General features: G+C 40.9%; 1 protein-coding gene across 17 annotated transcripts in view; it reads right to left on the minus strand.

Moving 5' to 3' along the window:
- NEB (nebulin) overlaps window positions 1–25,186 on the minus strand; it is a 216,973-nt gene that overhangs the window by 47,880 nt on the left and 143,907 nt on the right. For all 17 annotated transcript variants that reach the window (XM_055398670.2, XM_055398685.2, XM_055398684.2 and 14 more), the window contains exons 106-126: window positions 24,559–24,663; window positions 24,358–24,462; window positions 21,633–21,740; window positions 19,433–19,546; window positions 18,923–19,120; window positions 18,494–18,598; window positions 17,764–17,868; window positions 16,708–16,815; window positions 15,053–15,160; window positions 13,642–13,749; window positions 12,986–13,090; window positions 12,781–12,885; window positions 12,054–12,152; window positions 11,641–11,751; window positions 6,050–6,154; window positions 4,757–4,861; window positions 4,396–4,500; window positions 2,170–2,274; window positions 1,914–2,018; window positions 1,172–1,276; window positions 93–197 (exon numbers count right to left, since the gene is read on the minus strand). In XM_055398670.2, coding sequence (XP_055254645.2) covers window positions 93–197; window positions 1,172–1,276; window positions 1,914–2,018; window positions 2,170–2,274; window positions 4,396–4,500; window positions 4,757–4,861; window positions 6,050–6,154; window positions 11,641–11,751; window positions 12,054–12,152; window positions 12,781–12,885; window positions 12,986–13,090; window positions 13,642–13,749; window positions 15,053–15,160; window positions 16,708–16,815; window positions 17,764–17,868; window positions 18,494–18,598; window positions 18,923–19,120; window positions 19,433–19,546; window positions 21,633–21,740; window positions 24,358–24,462; window positions 24,559–24,663 — 2,319 coding nt within the window. The remainder of the gene's footprint in view (window positions 1–92; window positions 198–1,171; window positions 1,277–1,913; window positions 2,019–2,169; window positions 2,275–4,395; window positions 4,501–4,756; window positions 4,862–6,049; window positions 6,155–11,640; window positions 11,752–12,053; window positions 12,153–12,780; window positions 12,886–12,985; window positions 13,091–13,641; window positions 13,750–15,052; window positions 15,161–16,707; window positions 16,816–17,763; window positions 17,869–18,493; window positions 18,599–18,922; window positions 19,121–19,432; window positions 19,547–21,632; window positions 21,741–24,357; window positions 24,463–24,558; window positions 24,664–25,186) is intronic.

Here is a 25,186-nt window from a genome sequence, read left to right on the forward strand (position 1 = left end):
TCCTGTCATTTTATGTGTTGAGTTTTAATCAAATGTCACTTATAGACTACTAAGGTCAGTTAATAGGTTTAACTGGATCAGGTCATACGTACCTCATTCATCAGTTGAGTTGCAAACTTGAAATGCCTATTGATTGGACAATCAGCAACATACTTGAAATTTGACTTTGTCCTTTCAAACACCTCTTTATACTTATACTAGAGAAAACAGAACCATTGTTACTTGATAGCAGGTTGTGATTCTTAAGAGTTGAGACATGTGTGATTAAGTCATTCATAGAGTTTATTGAACATACTCTATCTCCCAAAGCAAAGAAGGGCATACCACCCCAGTGCCTTGAAAACTAGCCCCCAAATACATACTTTCATTAAATAGACCTCAAATGGATCTATTCCCATATTGGGTAAAAATTCAAATCAGTTTCTTCTTTGTTTCAATATTTATGGTGATAAGTATTTTACTTTGAAGGTATTTCCATGTGCATGTGAAGGCAGTTTTTAACTCTTTAATTAGAAGTAGTTTTAAGGAATTAATCAGATAATTATAATATTTTAGAGTAAGAATATGCTAGCATCTAGACCACTACCTGTTTTTAAATAGCCCCACAAACTAGACAATTTTTTTTTAATAACCTTTAGGGATTGTAACAAAGAATATGCGACAGAATGAACATGGTCCACAAAGTCTAAACTATTTACTATCTGGCACCTTTCAGAGAAATTTGCTGCCTTCTATTTTGGAACAAAAAGGAACCTAACCTGACTGCTTTATTTTGTAAGTAGGAAAATGAGGCCATAAAAAACAGTTATTTGCTTCAAGTCACATGTTATGTTTGTGAATTAAAATAATCTCACTTTATATCTGCTGCCATATCAGATCATCCAGAGACATATTACTAGGAAGGAAATTCTGGAAGAGCCATGAGGAGTTGTACTGAGATGGCCTTTTATCAAATTCCAAGGAATGATATAAATCAATGATTACTGTTGTCAATGAGGTCAGTACTAAAATATTCCTGAGTAGAGTGAATAATGCAGTATGTTCCTGCTTTAGGGTCTAGAAGCAAGGACAGAGATGGAAATATGAGAGCTGTTTCCTCAGTTCTAGTACTCTCTGGGGGCAGTGGAGTATACCGCATAGGTGTGGCCATTATCCCTGAGTAGACACATACCTTGCTGTAGAGAATCTTGTTCTTTTCAGCCAGAGTAAAGTCGGGAGTATCATAGGCATAGCAACCAATGCCTTTAAGCCAGGTCAAATCTTCTTTATATTTTACCTGGGAGAAGAACATCAAAGAGTTTTCAGAACCTACCTCCAAATAGCAGTAGGTTAGGATCAACAAAACTAGAACCAATAGAAGTTCTGACTGTGAGGTATATGAAATAATAAAGTACTAAAATAATTACTTAAGAGGTGTTTCCATTAATACTGATTTTTGCCCACTTTATGATATATTGTACTGCATATGGGAATTTTCATTTTAATACCAATTAAAGCAATTCAAATTTAACAGGCATACTTTCCTAGAGAGTATATCATTAAGCTGGCATCTGTATTTTCACATAAAGAACTAAAATTTCTTTCTAAATGAGCATTGTTATGTGTCTTAACTGCTTCATGAAGTAGTCTCTTCAGTAGATCAAAAATAGGTTATTGTTTAGCTGAAGTATATCACTTCCAGACATGTAATATGATGTAACACATTTAGAAGAAAAATTAGGCTGATAAAGTTGAATACATTTTTCTGTCTCCCAAGTTGAAGCTCACTTATTCAGCAGTGAGTGTTAGGACTTAAACATCCATACACAAGAGCTAAAAGTTGGTCAAGTTTCAATCAGTTGTTATATACTGTTTGGTTTCATAAGTCATGTGGGCATTTGAATTTATGTGTAAAAATAGATTTCACAACGCACATCACTAACTGCATCAGTGACTGCCCGATGGTGGAAATGCTCAGGGCGATCAGGAATGGACCTCCAGATTCCCAGCTGGCTCATGTAGTTCTCCTTGTATTTTATCTGTAAAACCACAAAGATAGTTTTAACATCTTATCCAAAGTTAACGTAAAAAAATCGGCTTGTGTCCGGAGAGTTTTAGGAAAGGGAGGTACTTTTAAACACGATGGTGGGTTAGTGAGTCCAGCACAGGCAGAGAAGAGTAGGGCCGCACCTTGCTGATGTGGTCTGTGACTGTGCGGTGGTAGACGATGTCTAGAGCGTCCTTCACGGTGTGGTATCTCCCTTTGGTCTTTTGAAATGTTTCTTTATAGCGTAGCTGGAAAGAGAAAAAGCACATGGATTGTGAAAAATTACCAAATTATATAATTAAGCTCTTTTAACCTTGAATTCTCTTATTTCTTATTTTTCTCTTGAATAAATTTGGGAGAGATCAAAAAGCTCTTTCACATCCTGGAAAAGGACTTCAGGAGAAAACTAATGAAACTTGCATAAAGTATGGAGTTTAGTTAAAAATAGTGTATCAATATTGGCTTGTGACATATGTCCCACGGCAATGTAGGCTATTAACAATAGGGCACTGGGTGTAGGCTATAGGGGAACTCTGTACTATACTATTGCTACAGCTGTTCTATAAATCTAAAAGTACTCAAAAAGTTTATTTATATGTAAACTGAGCAAACCAAAAGCTCATTTGGGAGGCGAAGGGAAAAAAAAGCATAACTTTGTTGAGCCCAAGACCTACTAATGTACATGGAAAAAGAAGAAAGATTTAGTTTTAACTCCTGATATTAAAATGTCTTCTCCATGGAGCAATCCTGAAATTTGATTTCATAATAATCTCTATCTTTGTGATATTTCAAAAGATACAGCTCTGACTTTAGCCTAGGAATATCACAGAAGAGTCATCTCATTTACACTAAATGAATACTTCTCTCAGCACACTATTTTCAACCTCAAATCCTTTCTTTCTAGGTAGCTGAGCAAACACATATTGAAGGATTCATTTGTTTTTCAGATGGGTAATCTCTTAAGATCATTTTGCTCTACTTGTGGGGATAGCCATGGTAGACAGGCTGAACTTAATGTGAGATACCACCCTTGTTACACTGGTGTAAAATGAGCTCCAGGGGCCAATTTCACTGTGGACATCTCTGAGAAGTGGTGATGCAGAATAAGTTTGGTTCAAATTAATATTCAACAGTAACCTTGAAGTGATAAAGATGGGGATGTCACAAGAAGACAAAAAATATCCAAGCAAATCTATTTTGAGGTTAGCATATGATTTTCTCTGGTGGCTCAGACGGTGAAAAATCTGCCAACAATGAGGGAGACCTAGGGTTGGATCCCTGGGTCAGGAAGATCCCTTGGAGAAGGGAAAGGCTACCCACTCCGGTATTCTTGCCTGGAGAATTCCCTGGACAGAGGAGACTGGCGGGCTACAGTCCATGGTGTCACAAAGAGTTGGACACATCTGAGTGACCAACACTTTCACACTTTATAATTTTCTCAGCTTATATTTTAAGCAAAACTGACATGGCCTTTTTCCAACTAGCAGACTCTTTTTAGCTGCAAATGAAAATTTATGACAAAATTATAGAACTGAGATATTGTTCCAATTTGCTGTACCTTTTCACATTTCAGTTTAGCTAGCTAAGATGCCTTGGAATCCTAGAATTATGTTGCTAAGTTGAGGGTGATGGGGTTGTTACCTGAACAGGTGCAATGAATTCACAGTTGGGTTCTGGGACACAAAACTGGTAAAGACTGGCCATCTACCCAGGATTGATTTATTTCATATCTTCATTAACAGAAAATCTCATTACCATTGAAAGGCACTCTTGTCCTTGATCATATGGTATGGAAGATGAAAATCTGTCCCTCCTAATTCTAACAAATGTATCATTCACATGACTTAGCAATCAAGAGAGGAACAAATATTTTCTGAATGCCAACTAAGAGACCAGTACTGTTTTAGTCTGATTTAATTATCACAATTCTTATCCTCATTCCAAATATAAGAAAAGAGTCTCAGAAAAAATAGGTAAATTATATAGTCGTATAGCAGGCAAATCACAGCATCAGGATTTGAAACTGTGTTTGGCTGGCTCCAAGGGCAGCATTTTATGGATAAGTAACAATTAGTCATCAAGTACCCCTAGGAAATGCTACCAAAGAATTAGAAGGGTCATATTTTTGCTCAGAAGAGTAACAAGAAAAGCAATAGGTTTTCAGGATCTCCCAGCATTATTCTTAGCAACTTTGCCAAATGGGTATTGTTTGTGCCTGTTTGTTTGGCTTTTGTGTTTTCATTTTTTCCTGATTCATGTTGTGAGGCAGGATTTTGAATTACAGATGTGACTATAATATCTCATGCTTCTTAGGTACCACCACCTCGGCTGCCCCCTCACAGCAGAAGGAAGAAGGGAGAGATGCATACATCACTGGCGTTCCAGTAAGCCCTCTTGGCTCTGATGAGGATTGGCGTGTCTGGAACTGGAGTGTACTTGTCCTTCATCTTTTCATATTGAATCTTGTACTTGTTCTAAGAAATGAAGATGGAAGAGAAAGAAATTTAAGCTTGGGAGTTTTCATCCTTCCCAATTCACAACCATGTCACAGATCCAGCCTAGGGACACAATGGATAATGCTCGTTAAGAGGATAGCTCTGCCTTCTGTGTCTTGATACTGCTGAGCGCAACTTCTAGAAAGGAGCTCTCTGATCAGAGGCAGCAGGTAAAGGTTTGAATGAAGGGTTTGTTTTCTTTGTCCGGTGCCTCAGTGCTGAATTCCCAACTTACCTCACTGACCATGTCCTTCACGTGTCTGGCGTGCTTCAGGGCTGTGGTCTGGTTTCCAGCGTGATGATGGGGTCTCTCTTTGGTGGCGAGCTCAACATACAGATACTAAACAATAAGAATAGGGATCAGATGTTATAGAGCTAAAACACCATACTTAGTATCCAATCCTCTTTACTCATTTCTAACCCTAAAATGCAAGGGTAGTATCTACCTGTTATTGCCCTTTTGTTTGTTTCATGTGTTTTAATTCTTTCTCTGTCTCATGTTAAGAAACACAGGTACACAATCTAGTTATCTAACATTCTTATTGCTGAGTATGGTTTAATCTAAATAAATGTGATAAAATGCCAACAGAAGAATGAGAAGATTCTGATAGATTCCTCAACATATTCTTCCCATTTTTGCCTGAATGCATGAAATGTGGTCTCATTTGTCTCTGGACAAAAGATAGGTTCTATGGAATGAATTCTTAAAATTTATTTTCAGCACCTGGAGTCCACAGACCACTCATCCAATGATTAAAATTGTATAGAACTTAGAAAAGATGGCATGGCATTACCTGCTCATGTGAAACCTAACCATAGTAACAACTGCCCCCAGAGAAAACAGCTTCTTGAAGTTAAAGGGCATGAGGCTTCATCAGGACCACCAAGTATGAGGGTCTGCTACTGACAGGAGTGGTCAGGAACACAGAACCACCCCTACACACACACTCACACTCACATACACTCACACACACTCACATTCACACACACTCACACAGTCACACACACTCACACACACTCACACACACACACTCATACACACACTCACACACACAGTCACACACACACTCTCACACACACACAGTCACACACACACAAATTCACACACACACACTCACACACACAAAAATTCACACACACACACTCTCACACACACACTCACACACTCACTCACACTCACACACACTCACACACTCACACTCACACACTCTCACACACACACTCACACACTCACTCACACTCACACACACTCACACACTCACACTCACACACACTCACACACACACACTCACACACTCACACTCACACACTCTCACACACTCACACTCACACACACTCACACACACACACTCACACACTCACACTCACACACACTCACACTCACACACTCTCACACACACACTCACACTCACACACACTCACACACTCACACACACACACTCACACACTCACACTCACACGCACTCACACTCTCACTCCCTGTGGTGCCAGCCCGGGAGGTTTCTGAATCTTCATGTATGAATGTTACCTGACTCTGAAGCTTCTGCCCTCTCTTGGCTCTTATGAGATCAGGTGTATCAGGAACTGAAGTGAAGACTGACTTCTGCTTCCTTCCTGCCGCTCTGTACACCAGCTGGACATAAAATAGTGATAACCATCATTCTGTTTCACTGACATGTTCTGTGCCCTGCAGATGCCTTTATTTCTGACTTCAGAAACAAAGCAGGGGCTCTCCCACTGCGACAGAAGAGTTTTGTCCCATTTCTGTCCAGTAGACCAATACTTTATTTATCCCCTCCTTTTCTTTTTCCCCTGCATCAACATTAGAGACATTCTGCAGCCTGTTCAAGTGTCCAGCCTCCCGCTATGTTCTTGGTCCCTTTCACCCATGCCTTCTAGGACCCTGTTCCAGCAGTTACCCCCTGCCTCTCTAAACCTTCGGCCCTCCTGATTTTCCAGCCCTCTCCCTTCTTCTACAAACAGACCCAAGTCCCTCTTTTCATCAAGTCTTTTCCAACTTCTGCGAAAGGCCTTATTTCTTTCTTTCACAACCAAGCAAACTATGTGTTTTTCTTTTCTCTTTTGATTAACTTCTCAAGGGAATAGTTTGGCTGCCACCCAACCACTCCAGGGAAGTGAATTTCGTTTAGACTACCGCAAACATTACAATTGCCAAATCCTAGAATGTTTCTCTGCAGCAACTGTAACTGCTCAGCAATTTCACTCCTGATACTCTGCTCTCTGACTTCCATTCCCCTATTCTCCCCTAGGTGGCCTCCCATCTTTCTAGGCACTCCTCAGCTTCCTTCTATGGTTCTGCACTGCCCCAAAGACAGCTATTAGCTGGAGTTGCTGCTGCTGCTGCTAAGTCACTTCAGTCGTGTCCAACCCTGTGTGACCCCATAGACGGAAGCCCACCAGGCTCCCCCGTCCCTGGGATTCTCCAGGCAAGAACACTGGAGTGGGTTGCCATTTCCTTCTCCAATGTGTGAAAGTGAAAAGTGAAAGTGAAGTCGCTCAGTCGTGTCCGACCCTTAGCGACCCCATGGACTGCAGCCTACCAGGCTCCTCCACCCATGGGATTCTCCAGGCAAGAGTACTGGAGTGGCTTGCCATTGCCTTCTCCTTTAGCTGGAGTTAAGCTATTTCAAATCCTGAAAGATGATGCTGTGAAAGTGCTGCACTCAATATGCCAGCAAATTTGGAAAACTCAGCAGTGGCCACAGGACTGGAAAAGGTCAGTCTTCATTCCAATTCCAAAGAAAGGCAATGCCAAAGAATGCTCAAACTACCGCACAATTGCACTCATCTCACACACTAGTAAAGTCATGCTCAAAATTCTCCAAGCCAGGCTTCAGCAATATGTGAACCGTGAACTTCCAGATGTTCAAGCTGGTTTTAGAAAAGGCAGAGGCACCAGAGATCAAATTGCCAACATCCGCTGGATCATGGAGAAAGCAAGAGAGTTCCAGAAAAACATCTATTTCTGCTTCATTGACTATGTCAAAGCCTTTGACTGTGTGGATCACAATAAACTGTGGAACATTCTGAAAGAGATGGGACTACCAGACCACCTGACCTGCCTCTTGAGAAACCTGTATGCAGGTTAGGAAGCTACGGTTAGAACTGGACATGGAACAACAGACTGGTTCCAAACAGGAAAAGGAGGACGTCAAGGCTGTATATTGTCACCCTGCTTATTTAACTTATATGCAGAGTATATCATGAGGAATGCTGGGCTGGAAGATGCACAAGCTGGAATCAAGATTGCCAGGAGAAATATCAATAACCTCAGATATGCAGATGACACCACCCTTATGGCAGAAAGTGAAGAGGAACTCAAAAGCCTCCTGATGAAAGTGAAAGAGGAGAGTGAAAAGGTTGACTTGAAGCTCAACATTCAGAAAACAAAGATCATGGCATCTGGTCCCATCACTTCATGGGAAATAGATGGGGAAACAGTGGTAGCAATGTCAGACTTTATTTTTTGGGGCTCCAAAATCACTGCGGATGCTGATTGCAGCCATGAAATTAAAAGACGCTTGCTCCTTGGAAGGAAAGTTATGACCAACCTTGATAGCATATTAAAAAGCAGAGACATTACTTTGCCAACCAAGGTCCATCTAGTCAAGGCTATGATTTTTCCCGTGGTCATGTATGGATATGAGAGTTGGACTGTGAAGAAAGCTGATCGCCAAAGAATTGATGCTTTTGAACTGTGGTGTTGGAGAAGACTCTTGAGAGTCCCTTGGACTGCAAGGAGATCCAACCAGTCCATTCTAAAGGAGATCAATCCTGGGTGTTCATTGGAAGGACTGATGCTAAAGCTGAAACTCCAATATTTTGGCCACCTCATGCGACGAGTTGACTCACTGGAAAAGAGTCTGATGCTGGGAGGGATTGGGGGTGGGATGAGACGGGGACCACAGAGAATGAGATGTCTGGATGGCATCACTGACTCGATGGACATGAGTTTGAGTGAACTCCGGGAGTTGGTGATGGACAGGGAGGCCTGGCGTGCTGTGATTCATGGGGTCGCAAAGAGTCGGACATGACTGAGCGACTGAACTGAAGTGTTGGCTTGGCCCCTTTTACCCTGTACATTCTGCTTGGATAACTTTGTCTGTACCCAGGACCTCAACCATCAGTCTGAGATTGATGGCTTCCAAATTTTGTTAAATAGCTCCTTGATATCCCAGCCGCACAGGCCAGAAACTTGGGGAGTCATTCTAGACCCCTTTTCCCTCATCTGCACATCAAAACAGTTATGAATCCTGGACTCCTAACTTTGTGACAGTTCTTAAATATGACCTTCTTCTCCTTTCCCACTGCCAATGCCCTAGTTCAGCCTCCTATACCGCTTGTTACTACACAACTTTTAGAGCCTCTAAACCACCTTCCCGAACCCTCTACTGGACACTTCACAGGGCTTACCCATCTTTAACAATCCTGAGAAAGATCTTCTTAAAGTTCAGAGCTAATTAGGTCTTAATGTTCAGACTATCCTGCTCAGAAATCTCATCAAGTCCAAGATCATTAATAAACCAACCACAAGTCTTCATAACCTGGCCTGTCTACCCTAGGTCTCCACTCTCATTTCCCAACAGTCTTCCATATTCCCCATGTGCTATCTGAGTTTCTAGAACTCATTATGGCCAACTTCAAATACTCTCTACCTAGAATTTTCTTCCCTGTTTTATCTGCCTGAAGAACTCGTAGAGTCCATACTGTCTTGATCATTCCTGTAGGATATGACTTATCCTATTGATGTCTGTTTCTTCTCAGAGATAACGAGCCCATGGAATGCAGAAGCTCAGTTTATCATTCTTTTATTACCTTATATTTATTTATTTATTTAGCCTTTTTCTGGAACCACCAGATTTTATTTTTTTTAATATAAATTTATTTAATTGGAGGCTAATTACTTTACAATATTATATTGGTTTTGCCATACATTGACATGAATCTGCCACGGGTGTACATGTGTTCCCCATCCTGAACCCCCCGCCCACCTCCCTCCCCATCCCATCCCTCTGGGTCATCCCAGTATCACCTTGTATTTAGATAAAAGACCTGAAAAATACTAGCCCACTAGTAAATATTGAGGTTATTTAGTATTACTTAATATAATAAGGCAAACTAGAAAGTCTAAATGGAGAATAAATCCTAATTTATCCTAATCGTGGATAAAAATGCTGGTTGAACAGACAAAATATAGGAAATAAATAATATATATATACACATATGTATGTTCATGTCCATTTCCTTACATCTAAATTATATATAAGTACAAGTTGAAACAAAATTTAGCTCATTTGCTTGGGGCTGTTTTTGGTGTTACTACTGAAAGAAAGGAAACAAACAAAATAGAAATTTACTCTTTCTCCCAGGCTAAATTTTTGTATAAATCAAATCCACAAAATCATGGAATTTTATGGCTAAAAGAAGCCCAAATCATCATCTAGTCTAATTCTCTAGCTCAGGAAATTGGGGTGTTGAAGTGAATTAGATAAGGTCACGTGACATAATGGAAGTAAATATGGAACGAAGATTCACCTCCATGCCATTTCTATAATTCTCTTTGAAGTGTATTTTCCCTGTACTTAGGCATGCATTGTTTATGCTCCTTTGGACAACATCTCTGCTTCCCAGTACTACAAATAAATATGTGTCAAAAAGTTGCACAATTTAAAGACAACTCCAAAATCAGTAAGTTGAACTTGGGTCATCAACTTTTTACTAAGCCAGTGTTTCCAAAACTTTCCTGATCTTTGAAAACCCCAAAGTCCTTGGGGAGGAAGGAAAGGGTGAGGTGAATGGAGAGAGGAGCATGGGAGCATATACGTTACCATGTGTGGAACAGAGAGCCAATGGAAATTTGCTGTATGGGTCAGGGAACCCAGACCAGTGCTCTGTGACAACTTAGAGGGCTGGGATGGGATGGGAGTTGGGAGGGAGGTTCAAGAGAAGGGGACATATGTACACCTATGGCTAATTCATGTTGATATATGGCAGAAACAAAACCAATATTGTAAAGGCATCATCCTTCAATTAAAAAAGAACCCCCGAAGCCCTTATTAAGCACAATTTGCAGGCTCTACCCCAGACCTGAATCCAAGCTAGTAGCTCGAATTGGTATTTTTTCAAGCCAGGTCATTCTACAGTGAGGCAAGTGTGAGAGAAATTGCACTACTAAAAAAAATGCCTATTTTTCTTCCTCAATGTTGTTGCATAATATGCACAAAATCACACTAGGAATTGGGAAGAAGAGAAACTAAAGTTTTAGATAATTCTGAAGCCAGACAACTAAGAGAAGTAAAGGTATTTTAAAGATACCAATAAACACTTTAAGTTCCCAAACAACTTAATTATTTGGTGTCTGGAGGAGAGATGTAATACTTTAAAGCAGTGATTTCCAGTGCTGGCTGAATTTTAGAACCATCTATGGAACAGCTAAAAGCACACAAATATCCAGACAGAGAACCAGAGTCTAGCGTGGGGGCTTGGGATTGGAGTACACTCAGGGCAGTTTTAAAATATTTCAGAGATGATTCTGATACTTCGCCAGAGTGCAGAGGTACCTTTACAGAGGGCAGAAAAACCCCACATGCATTCCTATCCAAGTGCTAGCACTGGTTGAAATAACAGAGGGAAGCACTCAGGAAAGCAAACGTGCCCAGGGCAGCATTTGTAACCGCTGAAGGGTGACTCATCCTCCACCCTGGCTCACTCCGAGTGTAGGAGGCTGCAACTCCTCTCCACCAAAGACAATGCGCAGTTTTCCAGGGCTCCTCTAAGAACATCAGTCATTCCTAATCAGCACACATTAGAGTTACTGAGAAAGGAGAGCTGATGAAGTGACCTGTCAGCTAGATGGAGTCTGATGAATACGGCCACAAGACAAACTGGGTTGAATGAGAACAGCCCACTGACCATTTACATTTGTGGGATGTCCCTATCTCTAGGAAGCGCCTTTTAGGCCCTGGCAAACATGGACATCTGTTATGACCAAAGCACTATAGGATACACATGGAAATAAGATGGGGGACCAACATAGGTGAAATTACCTGAAAAATATCGCTAGAGGAATGAGGCCCGCATGGTGACAGATCTGCTTACCTCGCTCAGATGTGTCTTCAGTTCCTGCACTTTTCTGTATTCTGGAGTGTCGAGTACCACCTTGTATTTGTCTCGCATCTTCCTAGCCTTATCGGTGTACAGGTAGTGAGACTTAAAAAGACAACAGTGTATGCAAGTCGATTAATCACTTGAGGAATTGCATGTCATGGTCACATTGTCTTTCAAATGGTGGGCACGTGCTGACCCTCTCTGTGTCCTGGGTGTCTTCCCAGGCAGGACCAAGAACAACCTTTTACAGGAGGCATACATCATCTTAAGAGAGTCATAACTTGCTCAGTGGGTTGAGGGCAAATTTCCGCTTCACAGAAACTATAGACAGATTCTCCCTGCCCAGCCTGTGAAGCTGTGCGGGCAGAGCTGTGTGCTGGGGCGGGGTGGCGGGGGGCACTCACCCAGAGCTTCCGCAGGTGCCGGGAGCGGACCATGTCTGGAGTGTCATACAGGAAGCAGCCCAGTCCCCTCAGGATCTGCAAGTCCTCTTTGTATTTAATCTGTGTCACAAACAGAAATATAGCTGGTTGCGAGCAAATTCAAAACAAGAACAGTTAAGACAGGGTAGTGATACTTTTATACTGAAGGACCTTCATTTTGGTTCCGCATATCCACCCCGTCCTCTGAGTTTGCTTGAACTCAAGTAAATCACAGGGTTTTAAATTTTAAATTGCTAACACTGACCTGAAAAGAGGACATGGTTATTATTTTATTATTATATGGATGAAAAATACCATAGATTAAATGGACTGGTCTTTTATGAGAAAGAAACATTCAAGGAGAGAAAAAAAAGTGACAATAGAAGTGGTGAAAGGGGGTGGGAGTAGTGGTAAGCAAGAGAAAGATACTCAGTGTGACTCGGACAGAGGCCACTTGGAGTGAGGTGCCAGTAATGATTTGGTGTTGAATGTAGAATGGTGGGCAGCAATTCTTGAGTCTCCCAAATGGTCCTCTTACTACTGGGAGAAATGTGGGGTCCTGCTTCCACACTATTTCACCTCCAAGTTGTACACTTAGCTTACAAATACTCAGTGCAAAAGGCTGCTCAAAGATTGGTTGGCTTCCATGTGGAGAGCAAGCCTGCTTCTTGGTAAGAGTCCCCCAGAAAGACCCTTATGAGGTGCTTACATCGCTGGTGATGTCTCCCACGTAGCGGCAGTGAAGCACCTGGGGTGTGTACGGCAGCGAGATCATGTGGCCTTGCATCTTGAAGAAGTCTGATTTGTAAATCAACTACAGGGGAAAAATGCCCATAAACCATAAATTAGAGACCAGTGGTTGACCTTCATCTTTGGGTTCCATGGCCTCCCCTCTCTCCTAAGAAAATACCCACCTCGCTGACAGCCTCTTGAGTCTTCTTGACTTGGCGGATTTCTGGTGTGTCGGGAGTGGTGTGGATCTTGTCTTTCAGTTTGTGGTATAGTTGTCGATACAGTCTCTGCATTGAGGAGAAAACCATTCCAAGTGTTTAGTGTAGGATGATGAGAGCATCTGTACGTTAATCAAATAGTTCACATATTTAAACAGCCATGAAAGGCAAGATTAAGGTACAGAAAGTGATTGATATTAGAAAAACATAGAAAATAATGTTTATTTTACTTGGGTGAAAAATTTGAAGCACACGCTTCCACTTTCTATCAGATGGCTGGAAAGTAGGGTTAGATATTCAAACCAATAGTTCACATAGAAAACCATTCGGACTCATGAATCAGACTAATATGCAACCTTATTAAAGATTTTTTTTAAGTAAATGTCAAAAGAAGAAATTAATTTGTATTATAATCTATGGATGGGTGGGTCTCAACAAAGGTATTGCTAAGTATATAAAAATATTGCCATAGTATACCAGTATCAAAATGATGACAGAAAGGGTCCCCTTATTCCTTGCTGATAAATTTAAGTTTGTAACTGAAATATAAATAATTCTGAATGCATTGCAAACAAAGCCATGGTCTTTGAAACCCCTCACAGAATGAACAGTCACAGTACCTCGCTGGTAATGCTATTGACCCTCCGGACGTTGACAAATGGGACATCATTGGGTCCAAGTGTGTACCCATAGGCCTTCATGTGCTCATAAACTTCTTTGTACTTAAACTGCAAAAGCAAAGTGAGAGTGAGATCTCTGAGGGAGGAACAGAGAGCAAGCATCACATCCGTCAAACGGAAGAGGGCATCACTTTCATTTGAAAGCTACTCTCTAAGCATTAAGTATGGGAAAAAATCACTGACAAAACTTCTATAATAATCTAAGTCTTGAAAATTATTTTGTTGGCTAATAAAGCCAGATCCAGAAAGGAATACAATTCATGGCTGCCTAGATTAAACCTGTTTGTAAGTTGGTAGGCAAAGCACAACAAAAAACCCTGTATTTTTAGTCCCAATATGGCTAGGAAATTAAGAATATGCAAAGCCGAGATGAGAGACTGATTTTAAGACTGATGGATGAACAACTTCATAAACTGTCTAAAACAATGATGTTAGATAATTAAACCTGTGACTTTGCTTTGGAAACCATATTACCGGGCCACTTGGCTGTGGGACTTTGCTGGTCAGTAGGTTCAATTTCCAGGGCTCTGGAGGGCAATATGGAAGGAAGATCTCATTTTTGAGCTGAAGGCTGGTTTGTGGGTATAGCCTGAGGGCCAGAGTCACCAAGATAGATGCTTCTCCAGGTCTGCTCATTACATCCCAAACTGACACTAGTGGGAAGGTTGCTATTAGAGCTAATGCCTGGGAAAGCTGCAGGTAATGAGAACCTAAGTACCGGCTGAGCTTTCTAGGAACTGGGCACAGAAGGTCAGTCATGCGGCAAGTATCAGAGTCCTTCTTTTCAAAGGAACACATGGTGAAGTTGTATTTTTTTATAATAAGATGTTGCAGAAGGCAGACTACGCTATTGCCATACAGCACATATGAAGGAGCATTTCCAGTAGGTGATTTGAGATAGTTCAGGATGTTTCTGTGTTAAGGCCAACAGAATTAGAAGCATTATGGCAGCCATGATCCCTGAGCCAAGGTAACTGAGTCATGCAGATAGAACCCCATCATGCTAACCAGGCACTGCTGAACTTCATAAACAGGAGCAGCATGCCTAGAAAATACACCATCTTCCCTTCCCCGCTACCATCATTTTTTTAAAAACTATTTTAATTCCATCTTTTTTTTGGCCTCACTGCATGACATGAAAGATCCTAGTTCCCCAACCAGGGATTAAATCCATGTCCCTCTCAGTGAAAGTGACAAGTCCTAACCATTGAACTGCCAGGAATTTCCTCCCATCATTGTATCATGCTGAAACTTCAGGGTGTGATTAAGGGGATGAAAATAGGCTATTGATAAATATTAGCATCCTCCTTTCTACTTGAAGCCCCATCTCAATGAGGAGGAGAGCACTCACATAGCTGCTCATGTATCGGGTGTCCTTGGTGTGCTTGAAGTGAGGGGTGTCGACTGGAAGCCTGTATCCAGTGGGCAGGGCATGCAGGCCAGCTTTTCGGTACAGGTTCTGCCAGGATGAAGAAGAGCAAATTAAATGACAACTATATCAAATGATGGATCTAAGTTAAACAAGTCATTTCCAGCTTGTGTTAGGTTTCCAATCTACTTACACGCACTGAATTGATTTCAAGAAGGAATTAAGTAAATTCTAAGAGTCAAGCAATGAATTAAAAATTCAGTTCAGTCACTCAGTCGTGTCTGACTCTTTGCGACACCATGAACTGCAGCACACCAGGCCTCCCTGTCCGTCACCAACTCCTGAAGTCCACCTAAGCCCATGTCTGTTGAGTCGGTGATGCCATCCAACCATCTCATCCTCTGTCGTCCCCTTCTCCTCCTGCCCTTAATCTTTCCCAGCATCAGGGTCTTTTCCAGTGAGTCAGCTCTTCGCATCAGGTGGCCAAAGTATTGGAGTTTCAGCTTCAACATCAGTCCTTCCAATGAACATCCAGGACTGATCCCCTTTAGAATGGACTGGCTGGATCTCCTTGCAGTCCAAGGGACTCTCAAAAGTCTTCTCCAACACCACAGTTCAAAAGCATCAATTCTTTGGTGCTCAGCTTTCTTTATAGAAAACTCTCACATCCATACATAGTAAATTACTCAACATATATATTTTTTTAAACAGCAATGAGTGAAGAGGCTTAAAGAAAATACCTCTATTTCTAAACATATGCCTGGTTCACAGAATAGCATCCAGCAATAATTTGGGAAAAGTAAACAGGCAGCCAGTGCCACCTCTGTGGTTAACCTTATGGTTAGCTGATATTCAAGCCATCACCAATCCTGAGATAAGTATTAATTATAAGACACATCTTTGGGAGCCCTCAGAGCCCCATAAACACAATGTCTTGATGTTAGGCTGTTGGGTCACGAGGCTCATATTCCATGCAGGAGGAGGAAAGGAATTTCTATCTGTGATTTGAAATAGTCCCTCTCTCAGCAGAGGTATAGGAATTAAGACTAGTACTTAAAATATTAAAAACCAAATTACTTTTAAGTGAAAGTGTTAGTCGCTAAGTTGCATCCGACTCTTGCGACTCCATGGACTGTAGTCTGCCAGGCTCCTCTGTTCATGGGATTCTCCAGGCAAGAATACTGGAGTGGGTTGCCATTTCCTTCTCCAGGGGATCTTTCTGACTGCCAGATAACAAAGAACAAGGATATTAAATATGTGAGTGGAATCTAGTTTCTTTCTCTTCTGAATTCTAACATAATGTGTAGCTTTATTTCTTATTGTACACAGTCTTTTTATGACTATATGCCTTGTCTTCATCTTCTTGTCTTGGACCGTAAGCTTTTTGAGAGCAGAGATAGTTGATTGATCCTCTTCTATGTATGCATTGTTCCAAAAATGCCCACTGCTTTCTCCTAGCCAAGAGGGCAGACAGGTGATACACTGTTTTTCTGTTTTGTTTTCTTTAGCTCTTGTGACTGGAACAGTCTATGATTTACAAGGTCAGGCTGAGGATGCCCAGGAGAGGCCACTTCTACAGAGGCCTGGCCCTCGTCCTGGGTTTCTGCTGGGCAGTCTGCCCAGCTTTTGCTGCTCACCTCACTCTGGAGCTTGTGTGCATGAAGGGCCCGATCCAGATCCACGGTTTTTGTGGTCGGAGCCACTCTGCCTCTGATGCTGTGCACGTAGTCATAATGGTAGACAGCCTGGATGCAGAGAGAAGCAGAGTGAGTGGACCGCACTGCGGCGTCAGGGTTAAAAGAAGCAAAGGAAATGCAAATCCAAGTCTCTTAATATAAAGATGGCAGCCTACTCCCTTTGCCTCAGGAACTCTATCTTGAATACTGGGCCTTGTCCAATGGAATAGGGCCAGCGTGCGGATCCCACACTGAGAAATCAGTGGAAGAGTCAGCTCAGGCATATGAAGAGAAGAGTGGGTGCTTCACCACAACCAGTTCCACAATAAAAGGTTTTCTCATTCTGACTCACTGGGGGGATTTAACGTTTGCTTATTAACCTGTGGGGTTAGTAAAAGGGCGCAGCCTGCTCTACCACTGTGCTATTACACAGGTGCTTTCCATCCACTTTCCCACTGTCCACATAAGGATGCTGAGTGGGGATTAAGTGCCTCTCTCAAGTCTATGGGCTCACATGTGCTGGAGGCCTCATCAGTAACTGCAGAGGCCCTCTTCTCTCCGTCTATCGTGCATGCACATGTGCTAAGTCGTGTCCGACTGTTTGCAAAGCTATGGACTGTCCGTGGGATTCTCCAGGCAAGAATACTGGAGTGGCTTGCCATGCCCTCCTCCAGGGGATCGTCCCTTACCACAGTGAGCACTAAATGAATTAGAAAGCTGAGACCATGAGGCATAAACCATTGCTCATGACACAAGTATACAAAAAGCAACCTGGGAAGCTCTAAAACACCAAGGACTTCATAAACTTGGATTACGTACAACGCCACCCCAAGAAACGAATAGAATACATCAGGTTTTAGGAAATCAGAGAAGAATCTTCAGTACTTTCTAAGGCACCAACACTGGTCTCCCGTTGAGAAACGGCCTGGCCCTGCCCTGTCTTTCATTCTTCCCACTTCTGTAGTGCGGTGGCCCTGTTTTACTCTCCCTGAAGTAACTTCTCCAGTGGGCACTTACATCACTTAGTTGCTTCCCACTTTTGACAGCCTGAACGTAGACAGGAGTGTCAGTAACCAACTTGTAATTGTTCCTTGTTTTCAGCACATGAGCTTTGTACTTGATCTGTCAAAAGGAAGAAAGAAAATAAGCCTGTGTTAGACCATTCAGTATATTTGAAATTGTTGGTTTTCACATAGAGCTTGGTTGCTTTTAGCTCGTGGCATGCACATACATTAGCCCTGAATTTTATAACAATCAGCGTAATCAATGCTTATAGTCACATGAATCGTCTAGAGTCTTCTAGGAGGCTTGACAACTGCCTTCCAAGGAATATTTAAGTTTTCTTACTAATATCTTGATTATAGTATTACCTTGCTTAGCAAATCCTCTCCTTACAAATAGATCCTGTCTATAGCATCACAGACTCCTAATAAATGAGAACTTTCTAACAATAGGAATTATGTGCTCATTAATATATCCAAAGTCGTTCAGAAGGTGTCAAGAAGAACCAGGGATCCCTTCTGCACCAGAGGACAATGGGACAGCTCATCTGCATTGTCTGCACTCCTGAGAAATGGTCGCTCTGCTCTTCAGCATCTTCCTCCCGCTCAGCCATCCTCGGCACCACTTCAGACACAGTTGGGTACGACAGTGTCTGTACTTGACGTCCTCTCCCCTTGACTCTAGACCACACAGGGAAGAAAGCATACTTGAAAGAACCAAAAACCAGAAAACAAGGTGAACTCACATCGTTGCGTAGATCGTAAGCATGCTTGGCGTGGAGAATCTCAGGAGTGTCCCAGACGTAGCAACCAATGCCTTTCAGCCAGGTAAGGTCATCCTTGTACACAATCTGGGGGTTGCAACAGATGGAGGGGGTCGGAACAAGAAAACTTGACTGAACTTTAACACCAAAGACACAGATATTCGCTAGACCCAGGATGACTTTGTGGAATGAAAAGCAAGACATTATGACTTTGTGGAATGAAAAGCAGACTTAAGCATGCAGAGCCCTGCTTCTAGGGACAGCTCGAATTCCTGGCAGACCCCTGGGTGTACAGGAAAGTGATTCTGGAAGAAGGCTGAGCTGAAGAATCAAGCAAGTCAGTCTCTCTTGGGGGGGCGGGGAGGCGTGTGTGCGGCTGGGGAGGAGGACCTTCATAAGCAGTGGACTTACGTCACTGATCTGGTCTGTGACCTTCCTGACGTGACTGTTGACTTGCAAGTCGGGGTGGCAAATCCACTCATGGAGGTGAAGGCGGTAGTCAATCTCACTGACTTTCTTCTGAGAATCCTTAGCGGTAACCATCTCTACCATGTCAGGCACTATGTGGATTTTCATCTTGTTCTTCTCATAAACAGATCTGTACAGGCGCTGTGGAGATAACGTAACACACCAGTTGCACAGGGAACTATGCAAGGATCATGGCCACATGCACCTTTCTCAGACCCCACAGAGGTCAGGGGCACTTAGAGCAATCGACTGGGGGCAGGGTGGGGACTGGAAGTTTCCGACACTTTCTGCAGATTCACAGGGGTGGGGAAAGCAGTATGCACTGAAATAACTCCTAGCTTCTTCACACGTGCACAGTCAGTGCCACGCGCATTGCTGAAGAGAAGGATGTTCTGACTTACACTCGGTGGTTCTGTTACTTGTCTTTTGAAACCATCCTTTAGGATCACTTACGTCAATGTTGAACTTGCCAACTCGGAGGCACCGCGCTGTGTTCGGATCATCTTCAACACTTCTGGGTAAAGTGTAAAGGGCTTTGAACTTCTCATATTCTTCACGGTATTTGATCTATAGAGAGAAAATACAAAGGAAGTAAAACAGTTTTGAAGAGAGATGGATCTATATTGTCAAAAGAGCATGAGACTTAATAGAAGAACCCAACTCTGAGGACGGGCCACCTTGGGGTCAGCACTGTTCTGAACTTGTTTCCCTGTCTGTGCCCAGAGGTAGAGGAAGCATGGTACCTTCCATAGGATTACCTGAAGATTAGATCAGACTATGTGTAAACATCCTGTAGATATCATTTTAAAAACTCCCATACCAATACAAGTATTTCTGCTGTTACTACAACAAATTTTAAAGATGATGTAATTTTAAAATGATCTCTTTTGTGATATTGGCTTTTTCTTAACCATAGTAAAAGATGAAAAATGTGCTCAGGAATTTGTTTTTGATAACTGACAAATCTTGTGCTTAAGAGACTCAATCCTTGAATTTCAGTTTCTATGAGGTTTTCAAAAAATACAGTGCAACTAAATTCTATGGGAAAACCGATGTCTAGTTCTTAAGCCATATTACCTATTAATGAATGTTTCTTTATTTTATGAACTAGGAGGAAAGGCCTTTACAGAGACTGGGATCCTCTCTTCTGGCACATGATAAAATAACAATTCTCTTACAACTCAGAGGCCCACATCTCAGTTAAGAGAAAAAAAGGAAAGACAGGAGTATTTATGCAGAATTTCAGGAAAGCTCTTCACTGATGGAAATCAAGGAAATTCCCATCAGAATTTTCCAGAACATTAGTTCACATGCTCCTTATATCTAAGCTATTCCTCAGTTATAAAGAAAATAGTATTCAAAGGCATTTAAAAAAAAAACTAAAGTTAAAATCCTTCTTTTAGAAATAAATTTCTCTGTTTGATATCATTTCAAGAACAATTTACCTGGAGAATCTTGCATCTGTAAGTTTTTTTCATGACTAAAGGAAAAAGCCTTTGCTGAGCTTTCTGAAAACTATCTACAAAAAATTCTCAAATGAAAAGTTTGATCCTTTGGGCTAGTCTGTTTGCAATCTTCCAACTTAAGTTCGTTCTGGGAAAAATCATATAGATTTAATTTTTCCCTCTGGATAAAAATTAATTCTATATGTTGTCTAACAAAGTCTTTTTCTAAACTGTGCATTTCCAGGCCCATTAGATGGTAGTGAAACCAACTTCCTGGGTCTCTAGCATTTATATGAAGATTAAGAGAATAGAATTGAAAGATCAGGATGCACTGTCTTTAGTGTAGCAATAAGTACTCTTCTGTAAAATACTTATGTCAGAAGGAACTCTCAAAAAGTTCAGGTGTATATGTATGTGCTGGTCTGCAGTACAAAATAGATTTCTCAGTGTGGGAAAAAAAGATCTGAGAGATATTGGTCTAAAGTGTTACATAAAATGTTCAAAATTAAGAGGTAAAAGTCTCTAATAGAGGCAAAGTTTCTGAAAGAAAACTAGGCTTATTAGAACTGCAATGAAATTTATAGGGAGTTTTACAATAAACGGTTTTACTTAAGAACATATTAGGCATAAAGGGTTAAAAGTGCCAAGACCTTATACTGTAATCAAACAGCTCATGTGATTTAGGATTTTTTGAAAATTATGTCTATACCTACAAAAAGTTTTGTCTTTAAAAGACAATTTCAAAAGATTTTTAAATTTTTATATTTCATAGATATAAAGTTAACGATTTACTCTTAAAACATATATTTGGGACTGATGAAATAACTGGTTATCACATTCACTGGTTTATTTTTCTACCAAAGGTTACATAATTCTATTAAAAAAACAGTGCATTTAATATGGTGTATTATGTCCTCTCTTCCATTTCTGGCTAAAATATCCATATCCACCCATGTCATTTGCACACAGGGGCCTAAAAGGTCACATTGGTGTCCTTCATGTGAGTGTGACTGTCTCTGGACTTTAGAGCCCTTGAGAGGAAGAATAAATGCACAGACTTTGTGATAGCCCAGCGCCTGGAATTTTTTCTGGTGTGCCCCTTTGAAAATGCTGAGGGTCCTTCTGAGCAGCGCAGGAACCAACCAGAAACATTCTGGGAGAGGACAGCAGGGAAGGGCAAGGCATGGTGGGAAGGGTAGTTGACTTACATGGCTGGCCATGTACTTCTGGTTCTTGGCATGCGTCAGGGACACGGTGTTAGGAGGCAGGATATAGCTGGTGGCTTTCACTTTATCCCAGGCCTCCTTGTACAGGTTCTGTAGGGGTTAAAAATCTTGTGAACACAGGATAATGCCATCTGGATAGCTTCCAGAGGCAAATTTTCCCTGTTTCTGTCCTTCTCAGACATTCCCTAACAACCCCGAATCTCACTCTGTGGGAGCCAAGTGCTCCTAAGTAAATAACTGTTTTACTGCCTTGTTCATAATTTCAGAGTCCATTATTTTGTTCTCTCCCATAGCACTTATCACAGTTTGACAGTTATCAGAGATTTTGATGACCTATTCATTCCTCCATAGGTCTAGGATTCCTAGAAGATGAAAACCACTAATATTAAATAGATATATAGTAGGAGATAAAATGTTTCCAGGTATTTATTTACTCAGGAGAAATAAAAAGCTATGAACACAAAGTGGTGAAAATCGCTCAGTTGTGTCCAACTCTTTGTGACCCCATGGACTATACAGTCCATGGAATTCTCTAGGCCAGAATTCTGGAGTAGGTAGCCTTTCCCTTCTCCAGGGGATCTTCCCAACATAGGGATTGACCCAGGTCTCCTGCATTGGAGGCAGATTCTTTACCAGCTGAGCCACAAGGGAAGTCCATGAATACACAAAACCTATATGCAAATATATACAGCATCTTTACATAATTGTCAAAAACTGGATGCAACTCAGATGTGCCTTTAGCTGTGGCTGGAAAAACAAACTAAGGTTTAGAATTTTGTCTTGCTATAAAAAGGATAAAGTACTGATTTAGGCAGCCATGTGCTAACACATAAATGCATTTTTCTAAGAGAAAGAAGCCAGACCTAATGGCTACACACCATGTAATCACATTTAAGTGACATTCTGGCAAAAGTAAAACAATAAGGACAGGAAAAAAGCTCTGAGGATGCCAGGGGAGAGGAGTGGGGCTGAAAGGGTTAATTTGGAGGTGATATAGAATTTTTCTGTATCTTGACTATAATGGTGAATACACAATTTTATGTATTTGTCAATAGTATAGTATTATGTACTACAAAGAGTAAAATTTACTGTATGCAAATTAAAACAACCAATAATCAGGATGGGGAAGGGAACTAAAATGGAATACAAACTGTAGCAAATAAATCTAACTGTATTACAAATGTGTAACAAAGCTTCAGTGAAGGAATTGGTGAAGAAAACAACTGACTTAGTTTATAAAATGGTATCTTGACTGGATACTCTAAGGCTATAGGCAAAAATAACTGTATACAAAACACCTTACTCCAGTTAGTAAATTTGTTTCTCACAGGAGTGTGTGTTAGAAATTCTGAAAATATTTTATATGCATACAAGGGTGCCACAAATAGATATATCATAGATAATGAGAGTCAATGTTTTCACTGGGAAGGAAACAGAAAGTTACAAGTTGGAAAAGTAAGTTACAAACAAGGAAAAGGTGAAGGCTACAATGAACCCCGTGGTGCTGAACTGTATTGAAGGTTATCAGTATGAATTCATAGTTCCCAATAGCAAAGTTGAAACCATCTGAGGATCAAAATAAAAAACAATACTAGATTCTATCCCATAGAATAAAATAAATATCCATGACCCTATACTGATATAACAATTGATAAATGTAGAAGGGATGAGGGAAAGAGAAAACTGGTAGGGAGCTGTAACAATTCTTGCAGGTAAGAATGGATGCTAAAATATAGGGGAGAAAGTATGAGGAGAAACAGGATAATGGCATAGTCCCAAAGAATCTCCTCCAAGATATTTATTAATAACAAAGGTAAAAAAGGAAGTCTACAGTGGAGAATCTCAGCAGACAGTAACTTAAAATAAGTGATTAAGGTCATTCCCAGGTACTGATACCATGTGCCACTGGCTATGATGTGCTGAGAAGGGCACATTACTTCTGTGCTATTCTTGCCAAAAAAAGAATACCTTAAACCTAATCACGAGCAAACTTAAGATCAACTTAAGCTTCAAAACATTCTACACAATAACTGGCCAGGATTCTTCAAAAGGGTCAAGATCAGAAAAAAGACAAGGAAGAATGAAGAAATTCTCAGATACAAAGAGACTAAGGATTCATGACAACCAAATGCAGCATGGGATCCTGGACTGGCATCTGGGACAGAAAACACTTTAGTGGAAATACTGTTGAAGTCTGGATAAAGTCTATAACATTATTACAATGTTTATTTCTTTTGTTTCAGTAATTGTTCTATGGAGAAAAATATATGGGAATTCTCTTTACTACTTCTGCAATTTTTCTGTAAATCTAAAATTATTTCAAAATGCAGTTTAAAAAATGTTTGATGAATTAACCAATTCAGAGGAGGAAAAAAGAGTGCCTCACTTGATCTATAAGTCACTGGCCAAAGGAAAAGCTAAGGAAAAACAAGTTCAGGGTCAACAAAGAATAGCTCCAACAGTACCCGTTTGCACTAGGGAACGAGTTAGTGAATTTTTATCAACTGCATGACATAGAACAATACTTAAATTGGGGCTTATTTACTTGTACCTATTAGAATTTATAAGATAAAGTAGGAACTTGAAGCTCCAGGAAAAAGATTAGAAAGACCTTTGGGGGGTAAAGTTGCTTGTTCCTTTTAATCTCTTACTGTCTCTAAAGGTGGAAAAGGTAACTCAAATATAGAGAAAAGAAAACTCAACTCACACTGCTAAACAGATCCTTCAGATTCTTGGTTCTGTCATAATCCACTGTTTCCAGAACTGTCGTGTATTTGTCTTTGATCTGATGATAATTCTCTTTATATTTCACCTACAGACAAAGAAGACAGCTTATTCTTTTCTATTATTTGACAACATGTAAGACAATAACAGCTTGTCCTGGGAGAGTTGTGCATGCAAGACGCACCTCACTGGCATTAATGCCACTTTGAAGAGCAGTCACGTAAAGTGGTGTGTCTGTGACCAGGTTATAATTCTTTAGATTTTCTTTCCCTGCTGCTGTGTATAGTATCTGTGAAGAAAAAGAAAAGTTACTGAAAATGGTAAAATGCAGGTCTGCCACTTGTGCCAACTTAGATGTACATTTCTGGGTTTCTGCTTTAATCGTAACAAAAAGGATAGGTTGGACAGTCCTGCAGACTTTGTACAGCTGTCAAAACTAACAGTTTCTCTTGACCAAAAGTGGAGTCTGGATCTTTGCCAGGTCCCTCCTTCATCATATTGTCTTTTCCATGCTTATATTCTGTCCCTGACAACAGCCCCTCAATTTCAACATCCATCAGATAGCTGCCCTCCCCGAGATGAATTTTTGCTGTGAAGTTTTCCAAATAACTACTTTTTACTTCAAAAGGTAAATACTTATGGTCAAAGTATGCATTTGGTTTCTACTCCCTACCATTAACCTGATCAACTAAGGTATACATGCTAGAGAGTAGTTCACTATGAAATAGCTCCCAGATAACAGTAGACTATAAACATCTATAGTCTTAAACCACAGGGAAGACTCAAACTGAGGAAGGCCAGCACAAGAGCCG

This window comes from Moschus berezovskii, chromosome 2 (genome assembly GCF_049115385.1).
Source record: "Moschus berezovskii isolate FMDL1 chromosome 2, NW_MosBer_1.0, whole genome shotgun sequence".
In the NCBI taxonomy this organism is placed as follows: domain Eukaryota; kingdom Metazoa; phylum Chordata; class Mammalia; order Artiodactyla; family Moschidae; genus Moschus; species Moschus berezovskii.